Source organism: Nicotiana tabacum, chromosome 12, assembly GCF_000715075.1.
Source record: "Nicotiana tabacum cultivar K326 chromosome 12, ASM71507v2, whole genome shotgun sequence".
Classification (NCBI taxonomy): Eukaryota; Viridiplantae; Streptophyta; class Magnoliopsida; order Solanales; family Solanaceae; genus Nicotiana; species Nicotiana tabacum.
Window position 1 is genome coordinate 63526949 of NC_134091.1, and position 15473 is coordinate 63542421.

At 37.7% G+C, this 15473-nt stretch overlaps 1 protein-coding gene across 5 annotated transcripts; it reads right to left on the minus strand.

The window, feature by feature from the left end:
• Window positions 1-1609: 1609 nt before the first annotated feature.
• On the minus strand, window positions 1610-15244 carry LOC107816402 (oxysterol-binding protein-related protein 1A). Of its 5 annotated transcripts, none has more exons than XM_016642119.2 (10): window positions 14411-15244; window positions 13187-13543; window positions 7856-7955; window positions 6864-7312; window positions 4954-5109; window positions 4224-4391; window positions 3869-4009; window positions 2848-3075; window positions 2343-2456; window positions 1610-1945 (listed from the first exon to the last, which is right to left on the minus strand). In XM_016642119.2, exons 1-10 carry the CDS (start codon window positions 15011-15013, stop codon window positions 1784-1786), a joined length of 2478 nt encoding a protein of 825 aa, XP_016497605.1. In that variant the 5' UTR covers window positions 15014-15244; the 3' UTR covers window positions 1610-1783. The 5 variants fall into 5 exon arrangements, 3 of the variants coding, with proteins under 3 accessions (XP_016497605.1, XP_016497607.1, XP_016497606.1); XM_016642121.2 differs by having other exon boundaries at window positions 2343-2450; window positions 14411-15137; XM_016642120.2 differs by having other exon boundaries at window positions 6864-7309; window positions 14411-15136.
• Window positions 15245-15473: the final 229 nt, after the last annotated feature.

The window sequence follows — 15473 nt, forward strand, 5'->3', positions numbered from 1 at the left end:
ATTCATGAATACATGGCTCGAATACATGTGAATACAGTCGCGTACAGCTGTAACCCCCTATTTTTTAGGCGATTTTTGCTACTGTATTCATGAATACAGTAGCGCAAATACAGTTAATACACTACCGTAACAACTGAATAGTAGCTATAGGAAGTTAATAGCCACTAAACAATAGTGATTTCTGAAAATTCCTCATAAAAAACTACTACGTTTAATTATTCTTGATTTTCCTTTATGATGCATGGCTCAAATTATGGAATGTAAATTGTAAAAGTAAAAAATGCATGGGATTTTCTTGGGACAAAGGATCAAAGTCTAGAATTTTCAACGTTGGAAATTTTAAATATGTTTGAACAAATGTTTTTAAACTCAAAGGAACACATTTTGTAATGATTAGTTAATATATAAAACATATCTTCTGTAGCAAAATAAAAACACAAAGGAAAAAAAAAGTAAAGATTTTATTAAGCACGGAGTCAACTAATTCAATTTTGTATACTATACTATACTATATATATATATATATATATATATATATATATATATATATATATATATATATATATATATATATATATATATATATATATATAGTATAGTGGTTAGATTTTATTCTAATATGGCTACTATTTTGAACCAATCAAGGGAAAACATAAAGATTAGATTTAGGTCGAGATGAAAGTTATTACTCCATTAGTCTCACTTTATGTGAAGGTACTACTATTGGGAAATCAAATAATATTTTCTTCAATTATAAATTTGTTCAAACTTTTTCTATATGTTAGTTATTAACTACATTCACTTATAGTAAATTTTATGTATTTTTTAAATATGTAACTTTTATTTTTAAATGCTTAATATATATCCGGCTGATACTCTGAATACTGAACATAAATTGGGAATAGAGATAGTACTTGAAATTAATTTGTAGTTCTTAAAATTGAAATCGTTCAGTTGTTGGACAAATAATGTAAAGTTAATTAAATGTATGTGCTTTTATTACTAAACAGAATTAAATAAACGTAACGGGATTAAATTGAAATAATAGTTGGGCCAAACAGATTCCACTGTGATGAAGCAATTGCTGAGTTGGCGCCTCTAAAGGTCTGTGTGGGTCCATTTAAGTTTAAAATCCCGTGTTCTAGCTGTTTAACGGACCCCACAAACGGCCTTAATCAATTTCTAGGCACCACCTGTCCCCTCCGGCCGTCCAAAGGGATTGAAGATCACCTTCCAACACGTGGTACGTCAACAATATCGCGCGGCAGCAGCAAACAGTAGAGGTGTCATGCCACGCACACATTACGGAGAATACGCTGACTATCATTGGTTTCACGCTCACGTTGGAACCTCAAACAATCCAACTCCATTGTCAAGACTGTAAAATCCGTCCAACCTATTTACTTTGATCCAAACTTGATATTTGTCATTAAAAATTTATTAAATATGTACAAATTATCAATTTAAAACTCAATAACTTAAAAAGAATAGAATACCGAACCCAATAATTTCAAATCCTGGCTCCGCCTCTGTATAGCGGGCCCAAGCGTACACCCATGAAGACTTGTCCATGACACGGTTGTTAATGTGAAAGAAAGAAAATCGAGAATGGAAGAGGAAAAAGAATAAAACCTTTATTACGTCAAGGCATTCAAAGTACTTTACAAGTATGTCATGGACAATTTGCAGCTCATTTAAACTTTTCCACTACTGTATAATGAGATGTAAAATATTTGCAAGAAATGAAATAATAAGCCGGAAATGGCTAGAGCTCACTCATTCTTTACATCTGATCAGAAGGGATATGGCCAAAAATATCAGGACATGCCTCCCACTTGCCCTTTTCCCTTGCTTCCCAATAACCACCAATGTAGTGGTAAGTATCACCCCCTTTGTCTTTTGCAAACCACCGCGGCTTCCAACCCCTCTCTTGCATTTTCCGAGCCTGCAAATAAGTAACAATAACTTGACTTGCTCAACTAGACACACAACAAATGCTACTTTACGCATTCTATTACATTTTTAGAACCAACAACTAGAATATGCACCCTTTTCAGGATTAAACAGAAGTTTTAAGCTAAAAAACGCAAATCATCTACTTTAACATCTATTAAATAAAAGAGCCCAGATTTGTTCAGAATTCTAAGAACATTAGTTAAGAATTCAGTGGGTAGAAATCTGAAGCAACAATGGGCACAAGGGTAGGAAACTGGAAACAAACTGCAATACAGTTCTCTTCTCAAAAGTAAATGAACAAACAAGGAAAAAAGAATTTCCTCTCATTTACTAGTCGGGTCATGAATCTCACCTTTGAACAGAAGAGTATTGGCTGTTAAAGTTACCTGTCGCTGCCGTTCTTCAAGTCGCAACTTTTCTGAATTAGCACTGTCATACTCGCCGTTCTCCAAGCACCTTTGATCAGGTCTAAGTCTAGAATCTGTTGGTGGCAGCTGGTCCTATAAATAAAATTATATTAAAACCAAGGTCATCCAGGAACGGAAAGAATGTGGAGAGTTAAAGTTATCTACTAAGGTAAGAGCAGATGACGTGTGCAGATGATTACACATACTTTTATATCACTACTGCTTTACTATTCTATGGCCACAAATCTAACAGCACAACTATGCAAGCTAAATTAAAGCCTGAAAACTTCCTAGTGCATTGCAATGAAGCACAATGGGAGTTGAAGATGAAGTTTCAGCAGGCATCCTAGAAACCAAACCTAAACTTGGATTAACAAAATAGGTACTAAAGAGGGTTTTAAGAATTTCCATCAGTAACAATCAGTGCCAACAAATTAGCTCCCCAAGAAGGTGATCATTCAAAGAAAATAGATCTATACCATACCTTCAATCCAGGGATGAGCTCATTCATTGTAATCGCAAAGCGTGTCAGGTTATATCTAGTAGGATTTTTGGGAGGTTTGCTCCGCTTCCACAGCAAATGAGCCTCAGAGACAGAATCAAATCCTTTTCCTATGGAGCAATCTCCATTCACATAGTGCATACTCTCATCCCACTTCCCGAATAGTGTAGCTACTGTCTTCCCACTCCTGTCTTGGACTATCCCCTGTACCTGCAAAAAGGAAATTTAAAAGCAGCATGCTCAGTCTGAAGCTAAATCAGTCCAACTTATATAATAAACCATTTCAGAAGAAAAAAAGGGGATAACATCCCTCATGTCAATTATACAGAATTTGCAAAATCAAGAAACTACCAAAGAAACCTCTTCAGACATCAAAGATACAGTGAGGCGCAACTGGGATCCTAGTACTTTGTCTACATTTCCTGTAAGTATGACTTGCAAGCCACAGAAGTCTCATTTAGCATAGGTGTCTCATTTTTCTCCTCTCCTTCTGCGGGTGAACAGCATATTGATTACTTCCAGCTTTAGCTTTGAAAAAATATTTTGTGCATTTAAACATGAAACTCTTTCGGTTTTTTCCTACAGACTCAATTTACTAAATCAGCTAACATCGTAGCATCTTTGTGTTAGCCCTTTCTTCTACAAAATGTTAACAATTCAAAGAGCACTGGGTTTAATTACCTAAGGAAATTTTACAAGGAATCTTTTGCACCAAACACAAAGCAGGAAATCTGAATGAACCAACTATTTATCAGATTAACTCTCTGAGCACACATGAATTGCACCTACACAAATGTTGCTTTTACTCTAATCTTTTTTGCTGCATAGCCCAATTCACAATAACTTCAAGCTAGGGAAAATTTTTCATAAAGATACATCCACAGCATGTTGGATTATTACCATTCTGTTCGCATAATAGTCTAATGCTAAACTTCAGAGAGTGGAAGCATCAAAAGATGAGGTTTCTTGCATTTTCATGCAGGATGCCGAGAATAGAAAGAACCTGATGGGGATTCCGGTCTATAATTGACTGCTCCTTGAATTTCAGCTTACAAGAGTAATTATGACTTCCTTGTATGCGCATTGTTCCATAGTGATCACAATACAGTTTTCCCAAAATCAGATTGTATATCGATGTAGTTACCTATTACAAGATTATTCCCATGTTATAGATGAGCATGACAAATAAGAAATTTAATCATTATGTAATGATTAAATAGAGGATAAATATTCAAGTGCCCATATGCAAATACCTTGCTCCATTGGAAGATTTATAGATGAGTATGACAAATAAGAAATTTAATCATTATGTAATGATTAAATAGAGGATAAATATTCAAGTGCCCATATGCAAATACCTTGCTCCATTGGAAGATTTCTCCATCATCAAATTCAAGTGTCAATATACCAACAGGATCCAGCTGAATTGAGCGACCCCAAAATTTGCTTTTTAAATTACTATCTCCCCAAAATTTCCATCCTGTACCCTCACAATGGCATGCTATTATCATGGGATGATGACTTACCTAAACAAGGAGAGAAATATATCAGACATCAGCGACATGCTCTCTAGCAGCCTTGGAAACATTTCAAGCTACAGACTCTTGCTTGCAAATTAACTGTCACCCGACAAGAGAGGATTGCTCAAGTGGTAAGCATCCTTCACCTCCAACCTTGAGGTTGTGGGTTCGAGTCACCAAGGGAGAAAAATGGGGAGCTCCTAGGGAGGGGTTAAAAAAAATGTCACCCAAAAAAAAGAGCCACTGGGAAAGTAACCCACACTTAACACCACCAGTCTCCCAAACTTCCTCCTCAAGACCTCTCAACTAGAGACTAACAAAAATTACTACTTAATTACCACAAAGCACCTCCACGAATACAGTTGCATCAGGAAATCAAAATAATGTAAAGACAGGAAAAATGAAAAGCATTAATAGAGACACAGTGATTCCATAAACATCAATTCCATGATAGGTTGGAAGCTCGTAATGGCCATTGTCTCCGCCATAATCAGAAACTAAGGAAGAACACCTTGAAGAGAGAAAAAGTATAAGAAACTGATAACTGATTCCATAAACAAAATGACACCTTCTCTGAGAAAAACCGGAGGCCTTTATCTGGATAGTCAGCCTCATAAGTCTCCCCTAACAACGGATTGAATGGTTTGCAAATCCGTCCTTCAGTAGAGGCATATGCAGATACGGCAAATGCTGCTACGTTGAGAATCCTCATCAGGCTGTCACCCTATCAATAACATGAGATTAAAATCAGAACCTTGCACAGATAGTGCAAAATGGCTAACATATAATGCTTATGTGAATAAATGGCAACTAAGACGGAAAACCACTAGAAAGTTTTTGACGAAGGAAAAGCACTCAAAATGGTGATGAATCTTTTCCTTTATTTTAACAATTACCAATTACAATGAACGTAGACAGCACAAACTCATATTACAGGTACTAGGATGAGGACAATGACACCTGAAAACTGGTAAAAGTTTGTAAATAATGGTGAATAAGAAGAAAGATGAAAAGAAGTGCTAACCATTAGTCTTGCCAGAAAAAACAACTGAAAGTGAGCAACTATTATAAGCATCAATTCAGAGTTGAGATGGCATGACAGCTGTATGAACACACCAATAAAAACATAACCGCACTTGCTACAGAGACATACGCCAACAGACCAGGAAAGAAAGCAAAAGTCTGTAAGCTCACCTATGAGTGAAGGGAGTTCAAGAAGATACCAATGTGTCATGCCAGTGACCATGTAATGATCATACTTGCATTTTTTCAGAAACGAAAAAGGTCACTTAGTTCATCAATGGAAGAAAAAAAAAAGGCAACAGACGATGCACCTCGTAAAAGAGAAAGAGGAAATGGGATATCGTGAAGATCCGGGCGGCAAAGTGGAAAGATCACCATTAAGCTTTTCAAAGAATACATTTGCAGTTATCCCATACTAGTTAAAGATAAATGCAAAATCAGCTACAGCTATATGGACAATGAGAGATGGAAGTTCGAATAGATTATTCCTAAGCTAAGGTAGAGCCACATTATATTCATTGTTCCAACTACATGAAGAAATGGGTTCTTAGCAGATTAAATATATATCAATCAATCAAACAAACTTCAACCCAAACAAAGTTGGATCGTTTTTATGAAACTTCTATCACCTTTCCGTTCTATTATAAGAAGCTAAAATAATATATTTTCTGAATACTTGCAGAAGCAAAAGGTTAAGATATTCAGGCAGATTGAGAAAGAGAAGCTCCAGTAATTTGAGGGAGAGAAAAGTTATTTGCTATCAATCACTTTGAATATAGAAAAATCAAATAGATGACAAATGTGAAACAGAATAATAAATTAGATAGGTACACACCAGTGGTTATACTAGGCTTGAACTATAGGAGTTCTAGAATTGCACTGCAATTGCAGTGCTTAGTACACATAATAATACCAAAGAAGTTGCAAACAAGAACATATGAAGCTTTACAAAATTGTTATGGGTTCAAATACGTGCAGCACCAGAATACAGAGGGCCAAGGGAACCCCTCTCCTCCCCGTCTTGTCTAAATACCATGATTTATTTCCTCCTTTTTTATTGCATGTGCGAGAAATTAATTTAAAGTGTCTTAAAACTTCAAAGCAATACCAGTGCCAAAACCATCAGAGATGGCACAAAAATTTGGAACGCAATATCGTACAACTAGGAGAGAAGATCGTGGCCAAAAATCATTTCAAGCATTTAGCAAACGAGAATAAAAAAATATATACAATATCTATGCTATTATCCTTCTTTTGGCTTAGTTCAGGCAATTTGTGGTGAAAGGTAAAAAGTAATAAAAGAACCACGTCTTGATTATCCTGTGCATCAGAAAAATGCCCCAAATAATTTTAACACGATGAAGATGCATTACTTTTACTAACATAGGACGAATTACTGTATCCAAATAATTCTAACAAATCTATCCAAACGGTGAAGAGAACTTGTTTGCTTACCCTTCTTCCCCATTCTGAAGCCCGATCAAGAAGGTATGAGTACTCCAAGTCTTCAAACGATTTTTGCAAGGAAGAAAGAGGTTCATTGAAGTACACAGGGAGGCAGACTTTTGTGAGATCCTTCCCGATATTGTCTTTAATCATCGACCACAGACTGACTCCTTTCTCTTTCTCAATGGGATTAGGCAATTTCTTGCGACGCTTGACATGAGGAAACTTGGTTCCAGCAGATCTAATAACAGGGTCAACACTTTCATCAGATGCATATGCATACAGATCATCCTCGTCTGAAGAGAAAGATGATGTTCGAAAATCAGAACCACTGCTTTTAAAAGAACTTGATGAAAGAAAATCCCTAGTGTCAAAAAAAGCATTCTCTTCATCATCAGTATCGTCCTCAGCAGCATCAACTCTTTCATTGTCATCCTCCGATTCACTTGCACTTGCTTCTGGAACAAACATCCAAGAGGATTTAAAGGTAAGGATAAAATTGGTGAACACAAAATATATCCAAGCTGCACACACCACAGTGATCCTCTTGATCTGCAGAAGTTCAAACCAAATCACATCGGATGTGAAACCTTTCAAATTTTTTAAACTCTCCATGTATCATTTTATATGGCGGTGTTTGACTAGGAAGAAAGTATAAGAAAGAAAAGACTTTTGACACATACCAAAAGTCCACTTAAAACTTGTGCTCTTAAATAATGCCATGTCATTTACATGGCTATAAGAGCGTGTCATTAACGGTAAAATGGAAAATTTGAAGTTGAAGAGTTTCCAAATAGAGGAATTTGCCATTCTTTTGGAGCAGACTGGCAGGAGAGTGTCATATACAATGGAACAAATGGAGTAGCACTTATAGATATTGAAAAATAGGAATCTTAAGACGAAAAAAAAGTATGACAATCTTGATTCAGTTTTACCAATGGCAACAATTTGGAACAATATGTAACAAAGTAAAACGAAGACAAAAACAAATCGAGCCATACCACTGTATTTATCCTGCCTTAATCTAGTAGATGGCCCAACATCTTTCCACTGCCTTTGACTCTCATCAACCACGGTATTCTCTAAATCGACCTTTTCTGTCTGCAAAACGAAGATCCAATACCTTATTTTCTGGTGGCCAATAATGTTAGTGTCATCTTTCTTTCTCTTTTCTTTTTGATCAAGTGAAGTGGTTATTGTCATCTTTCAATTGATGAATTGCTGAAGCAAATCATCTTACATATAGTGAAGTCATATTGACACATGTAAAGGGAAGAGAAAGAGAATGTTCACAGAAAAGTAGAACTGTGACGGAATTATCTAGATCAAATACTTGTACCACCACAAATCCCACACTACAACGAAAGAGAAAATGACTTTACTCCGGTGTGGATCTATCCTATTGAATCCAACAGGCAGAAATTCACTAGAGGATAAAAAACAAAACTGTAAATATTTGGCACTTATCGGGCATTAGCACATATCTCCCTTCTTTCTAGCTCAGAATAACAGTATCAAGGCTATCCCATCCATGGGTGCTTCTATAAGTTCTATGGTGCTTGTCACTAGAGAAATGGAGGTCAATATTAAAGACGGAAAACTCAAGAGTTTTGGGTTAATAGCTCCAATGTCAGATATAATATAATAATCAAAACCCCAAAGATCAGAACTAAATCTGAAAAGCTAAGTGGGCAATGAGTTTTAACCTAAGTTGCTCGGACTCGGGTGCGGGCATCTGATACGGGCACGGATCCAAGTGTCAAATTCGGCAAAATCTAAAATTTAAGATTCGGGGGTGCGGATCCAGGTATAGATACAGGTGCGGGGATTCAGCTAAAAAAACTCAAAATTATAAAAAATAGAGCTATAAGTCCGAACTCAGAACACGACCCCTTGAATTCTTGGTTTTTCTGGAACATAAAGCAGCAAATATGAGACAAAAGTACTACAATATTAAAGGTATGCCATTTCTCATGCCTTAAATCTGTTTTATTTTTAATTTTGAGAAATCAAAATCTCAATTTCCCCCACAATTTATCGATGGACACAGGTCAAAGTATCCAAAGTTAGTTGACCGAATCCGGGACGTATCCCACTCCCGTCCCGTGTCGAGACAGGTGCTGCACCAAAAATGAAGAGTCTGCGCAACTTAGGTTTAACTACTTCGCTAGGACACAACAAATATCCAGCAACAAGACCAGCAACCTGCAGGAGGGGTGGGTGTAAGGTGTTGGTCTAAAATTGAAAAATCAAGTCTGTCCAAGAAGACGATGAAAGAACAATAGAGAAAGAAAAACTTCTTGTCTTTGGGAAGAACAAAAAACCAGAGTAGTAGTCGGCAAACTACACCTCTTTTTCTATTCCTTATTTTTGAAGGCTGCACCAACATCAAGAACGGATCAAACATTTGAATGGACATCCCAACTACGCAGCACGTCACTGTAACAAATTCCAGATATTGCATATAAGAAAATCTCTACTGTAGAATCGTTACAGTTTATTCAAATAAGTTTACTGACCATTAACATGCCCATAACGTCAAAAGCATATGAGAGGAAGTCTAAAAGACATACAAGAGCAGTAGACATAGTAAGTAAGAAAACTTTAGAAATACCGACATCAACCTTATAGTGCATATATCCAACTGCACACCCATCCAACGACGAAACTAATAGGAAGTTTGCAAAACAAGTGTCTAATACCGAGCAAGTTCGTATTTTCCTCCAATTTTTTAAAAATTCGGGTATACTTGACGCGCCACATCCAAGGGGAGGTGCCATGGTGCATGTTATTTGCAGATGACATTGTATTGATTGATGAGACGCGAGGCAGCGTTAACGCGAGGTTAGAGATGTGGAGGCAGACCCTAGAGTCTAAAGGTTTCAAGTTGAGTAGGACTAAGTCGGAATACCTGGAGTGTAAGTTCAGTGGGATGACTCAGGAAGTGGAAGGGGAGGCGAGGTTGGATTCACAAGTCATCCCTAGGAGAGGAACTTTTAAGTACCTTGGGTCTATTATACAGGGGGATGGGGAGATCAACGAAAATGTCACACATCGTATTGGGGCGGGATGGATGAAATGGAGACTTGCTTCCGATGTCTTGTGTGATAAGAAGGTCCCGGCAAAACTCAAAGGTAAGTTCTGCAGAGATGTAGCCAGGCCGACTATTTGTATGGGGCTAAATATTGGCCAGTCAAGAGCTCCCATGTCCAGAAGATGAAAGTTGTCAAGATGAGAATGTTAAGATGGATGTGTGGGCACACAAGGTTAGATAGGATTAGGAATGAAGTTATTCGAGACAAGGTGGGTGTGGCTCCAATTGAGGACAAGATGCGGGAAGCGAGGCTTAGATGGTTTGGACATGTGAGGAGGCGGAGCACTGATGCTCCGGTCAGGAGGTGTGAGAGGTCGGCATTGGAAGGCCTAAGGAGAGGTAGAGGTAGGGCGAAGAAGAATTGGGGTGAGGTGATTAGACATGACATGGCGCAGCTTCAGCAAACCGAGGACATAACCCTTAATAGGAAGGTGTTGGGGTCGAAGATTGGGGTAGTAGGGTAGTTAGTTTAGTGCTCTCCGTGTCATACCGGTAGTATTAGCACGTACTTTAGTATTCTGTTGGCATTAGATTTCTATGACTACCTGTCATTTCTTTCATTGCGGTCTCCTGACTATTTGGTTGTTATTTATGCTGCTTTTACATGGCTTCTCACTGTTGCGATTCTTGTTTTTTCTCTTCTTTAATGTGCTGCTTATGCTTCTCTGAGCCGAGGGTCTATTGGAAACAGTCTCTCTATCTCCACAAGGAACACTACCCTCCCCAGACCCCACTATGTGGGATTATACTGGATTTGTTGTTATTGTTGTTCTTGTTGTACTTGTCATCCCTTCAGGAAAAGTTGTAACTTAACTAAGTGCCACTTCGGTTACTAATGCCTGATTATGTTTCACTTTTATGTTCTGAAATTTTCCTTTTAAATGATAAAACATGAAAAAATCTTATCATACTTTTTCTCTGGGGGAGGGGGGCAATGAACTTGTTAAAAACCAAAAGTTTCCAACTCTTCGATTGAATGAAACCCAAGCCCTGAAATGAGGTATAGATGTCTCATCTAGCTTCTTCATCTAGTATTTCACATTACGATTACAGAAATCCAGTAGGTAAACGATGAGGTTCCTACTCTAGATGTAGACATTAATATTATTTTATTTTTTTAATTTAGTATTTTTGGACATGTTGCTCAACCAATATTGAAATACAATGCAACTTATCTACTGTCAGCTCTGTTTGAAACCATCAAAGTATTTTGGTATGCCCATCAAGACTTTTGATTGATAGTGTTGATTATCTTTCTTGGTAAATTAAGGTTAGATAATTAAAGATTAAAAGAGTGTGACTATTCATCACGTCTCCTTAATATTCAAAAAATTCATATACCGAAACTTAACCTTTATCCTTTAGTTTTGGATCCCTATCTCTCTTAACGACTATAATTTCAAATATATTACTCTAAAAATATGTGCCCATTTAACTAGGACAAATGATATGGCGTCGAGGGAGCATATCCAAATGCAGGAAATTTCGCCACAAATGGAAAGACAACAGAAAGGAGGAAAAGAAAAGGGGGAAGATAGGGTCGATAACTTAAAAAGAAGGAAAGAGGAGACAGTCATAAATATGGTCAAATTAAGGCATCAAAACTCTATTATTTTTCTCCTTCCTAACACAAGTTAATAAAGTTTCCAATTCGCAAAACAATCAGAATTCCGCACTTGTAAGAACTGAAGGGCCGTCCACTTCGATTGTCATACTCTCTTTCTCCATCCTAAGACAAAACGCATCAAGTGTCTCTCTCTCTTTCCCAGATCAAGCAGCAGTGCTCTACAGGTAAGTTTCGTCACTTCCCTTTCTTCTTCCTCCTCCTCCCCTTCTCTCCATAATCAGAGATCCTCTTCAATTCAGCTCCTTTAGGTCAATGGAGGACACCAGGTAAGGCCAAATTGTACATTCACGTAATGCCGCAAGCAAAATGGCTTGGTATCTAATGAAACATCTATAGATGTTATTGTCCATCGCATCAACCGAGCATATCACTATACATTCACCTGCTATACACAGCCTTACCATGTATTGGAAGGGAATGTTTCCATGGCTCCAGCTATTAGCCTCTAAGTCAGATCCATTTGATTTTTTTGAAACTTTTTCTTTTTTTAATTTCACGGTGTCTCTACTCCAATCCAATGTTCGGTAGGAATCTTTTAGTTTTTCAATGAGAGATTAATATGTCAATAGAAAATATAGAGAACCTTCAGTGTTAGAGAAACTAATTTTTATGATATTGGTGTGATACGGGCCCAAATGGAGTGATATAGAAAGTGAGAAGTAGATATTCGAGCCCAACTTGCTTGGGATTGAAGTGTAGTTATTGTTGTTGGTACCTCTACTAGAAGAGAAGCCTTGAAGCAACATAAGAGTTGCCTCCACGTGCCCAAGCGACAACGGGTTCAAGCCATAAAAGCAACTTCCAGCAGAAGTGCAAGGGAAGGTTGTGTACAGTACATCCATTGTAGTACGGCCTCCCTTGGACCGCGCGCATAGAGAAAGCTTAGTGTATCAGTTGTCCTTTTGGTGCCTCTACTCAATAACAGTAATAAAGACTCCATACATAGGAGACGTGTACAACAACAACACACCCAGTGTAATCCCACAAGTAGGGTTTGAGGAGGGTAGTGTGTACGCAGACCTTACTCCTACCTTCAAGAAGGTAGAGAGGTTGTTTCCGGTAGCATGTGATAAGCTTAAACGTCCTTGAGAACTTTTAAAAAGAGAAAACAGTAAATCAGGTTTTTCTAGGTGAAGGAACCAAATAAGAAACAAATGACACACAGTATCTTCATTTAGGAGACAAAACATAAACTCTATCATGAACAAGAAAGGAGGCAGCATAGCCACAAACGAGTCACTTCATCACAAGCATGACACTCTCTTTCATCTGGTGACATAAAGAGAAATAGGCCCAATTTTGTTTCTCAGATCCTTTGTTTTTAAAGTTGCCACTAAGTACAACTGAGCAACATATGTGCCACTTTATCATTGAACAAGTGAAAAATCAATATGGGCCACTTTATTGTGATTACATATCTTTTTAAGGTAACAAACAAAATAAGTACTATTACGGTATTCCTGAAAAAATCTCAAGAATAACAGTCAGTTAGACACTAGCCACCAACCAAAAGAGCAATCAATTGAGAAGATTTCAAAGCGGTTTCACATTCAGAATCACATAAGCAACTGAAAAAGAATACTGATGCTTTCTACAAGTCATGCTAGGTACCTCTAACTGTCTCAAGGTGTCCATCAGCAGCCAATGCTTCTGCTTAAGTACCATCAGTTGATTCTGCAAAGATGCAAACTCATTCCTCATAATCTGCTCGCTGTCCTGAATAGTAGCCTCACTCACACCCTCCTTCAACAACCGTTGCCTCAACTTATCTGTTGAGACAGCTACATTGTCCACTGGAGCCATTAACTCACTGTTGGACAATCTGGGAAACATGTCCTTCACAGCTTGCAATGCTTCCACCCATGCTATTCTGTCCTCTCTAGTCTCAGCCCTCAGGTGCAGCCTCTTTGTTCCAGTGAAAATCGAAAACCTCCTGTCATCTGATCTACTCTCGCGGATGGACGAGACCTAGCAAAGACTACTCAATTGTTAAAAAGATATGTAATCACGATAAAGAGGTTAGCAGTTCAGAGAAAGTGCATATCTAGAAAAATTAAGCAAAGAACTAATTGACCAAAAGAAAAGAAACTATCACCACCATAAGACTAAGCAAAATGAACACCACGTACAAGGGAATAAGGGGCAGACTTTAGGGGAAGAGTGTTTTCTAAGGATGTGAGAGGTTACTTTTAACAATCCAGATTTTACCCTTCAAAGTGCTGAAAATTTTAAAAATTTCTTCAAAGGAGTAGTCTTGCCTCATCCTCCCATCCCCACTAGTGTGATCAAAGGCGAAGAATTTAAAAAGCATTCCGGGTCTATTGGCGCTTTATTCACAAAGCGCAGTTAAAGCATAAGCTTTAGTTTAAAAAAGGCACAATGAAGAAAAAAATAAAAATATATCTATAATGTGAGAAAAAATTACAAGTTCATTCATAATGTTTTCATTAACAAAGTCTAGCTAATCGGCATAATTTTTTGTATTGTACAACAAAGTATTCTTTGAAATTGCAATTTCAATTTCGATCAAACCAACCCAAATCTGCTCCAAATGATGTCAAATTTGAAATAAAATGTCCAAATACCAACACGACAAATATCGAATCTCCAATTTCTTCAACACTTTTTAAGGACCAACAATGAAGTTTTGAAATTTTTAAAGTAAATCACTAGATCTGTAATTTCCTTCTTTCCAGAAACCTCAGCATGTAACAACTAAACTTCAATTCCACTAGGGACATCCGATAAAATTGGAATTCCACAAAGCACTTTGAAACAATTCATTAACATGGTAAAAAACCGGTAACTGAAATATATAAGTAGTAGAAGTATAACCTTGAGATGAACTTCACCAACGGGCTTGCGGCGAGCCTGAGAAGTAGAAACATTAGTAATCTTATTTGGCCGCGTCCTCGAGATTCTCCGAAGCGATTCTTCGCCAATAACTTTGGATCCTTTCTCAGTTTCCGAGTTCACAACGATCCTATCCGGTCCATGGATCTTGTAATAAGATAAAACTCCATCCTGCAACACGAACCAACGAGGCCTCCATCCTTTGCCGTAGTTCACCCACTTGTATAAAATTCCCGATATACCGTTCCCGACGATGTCGTTGATCTTCACTTGATCGCCGGCGGAAGTGGCAACGCACGTCAACTGAATCGCCTCCCTCATCGACGGCGGCCGTGATAGAGATGTGAAAATCGCCGCCGTTGACGACGATGATGACTCTGTCAAACTCCGATGACGAAGATGATGATTCGAGTTATTCGCGCTCCAATTATTATTATGATTGTAATTGTAATTATTCCCGCTAGAGGAGCGGTTCAGTAAGTCAGCCGATCTACTAGTAGATTCCGCCACCGGCGGCGGAGGCGGAGGCATTGGTAACGGTGAGGATTCGCGATTGTTGTTGTTAACACAGCAAAATGGATGCATTTAGCATATATCATACTAGTATTCCAAAATTATACTTTTATACTTGCATAAATAATAAAACTCTATAAATATATACTCCATATAACTTCTTTTTTTTTCCTCCCGTAACAAACAAAAATTACAATAACTGAACGGAAAGAAAAGGAAGGAAAGGAAATCAGCGACAAGAAATGCTGACGTGGCAGGAGAAGATTAAAGAGAACGCCTTGGGGGGCCTGTTTGGGGAAAGTCAAAAAAGAGTTGCGGGAGGGGGCAGTTTTAAATTTTATTGAAAGGAAATGTGTGAGTTGTAAGTCATGCCGGCGGTTGTGTGTGGAGAGAGTGAAAGGTGGGTGATGTAAAAGGCGACACGTGGATGAGAGCAAATGGTTTCTCCCGTGCATACCGATTCACTAGACTAGAGAACTTTCTTATTTTCTTTTTCAACAAAATAAATACTTTATTTTTCTGCAGTACAAAA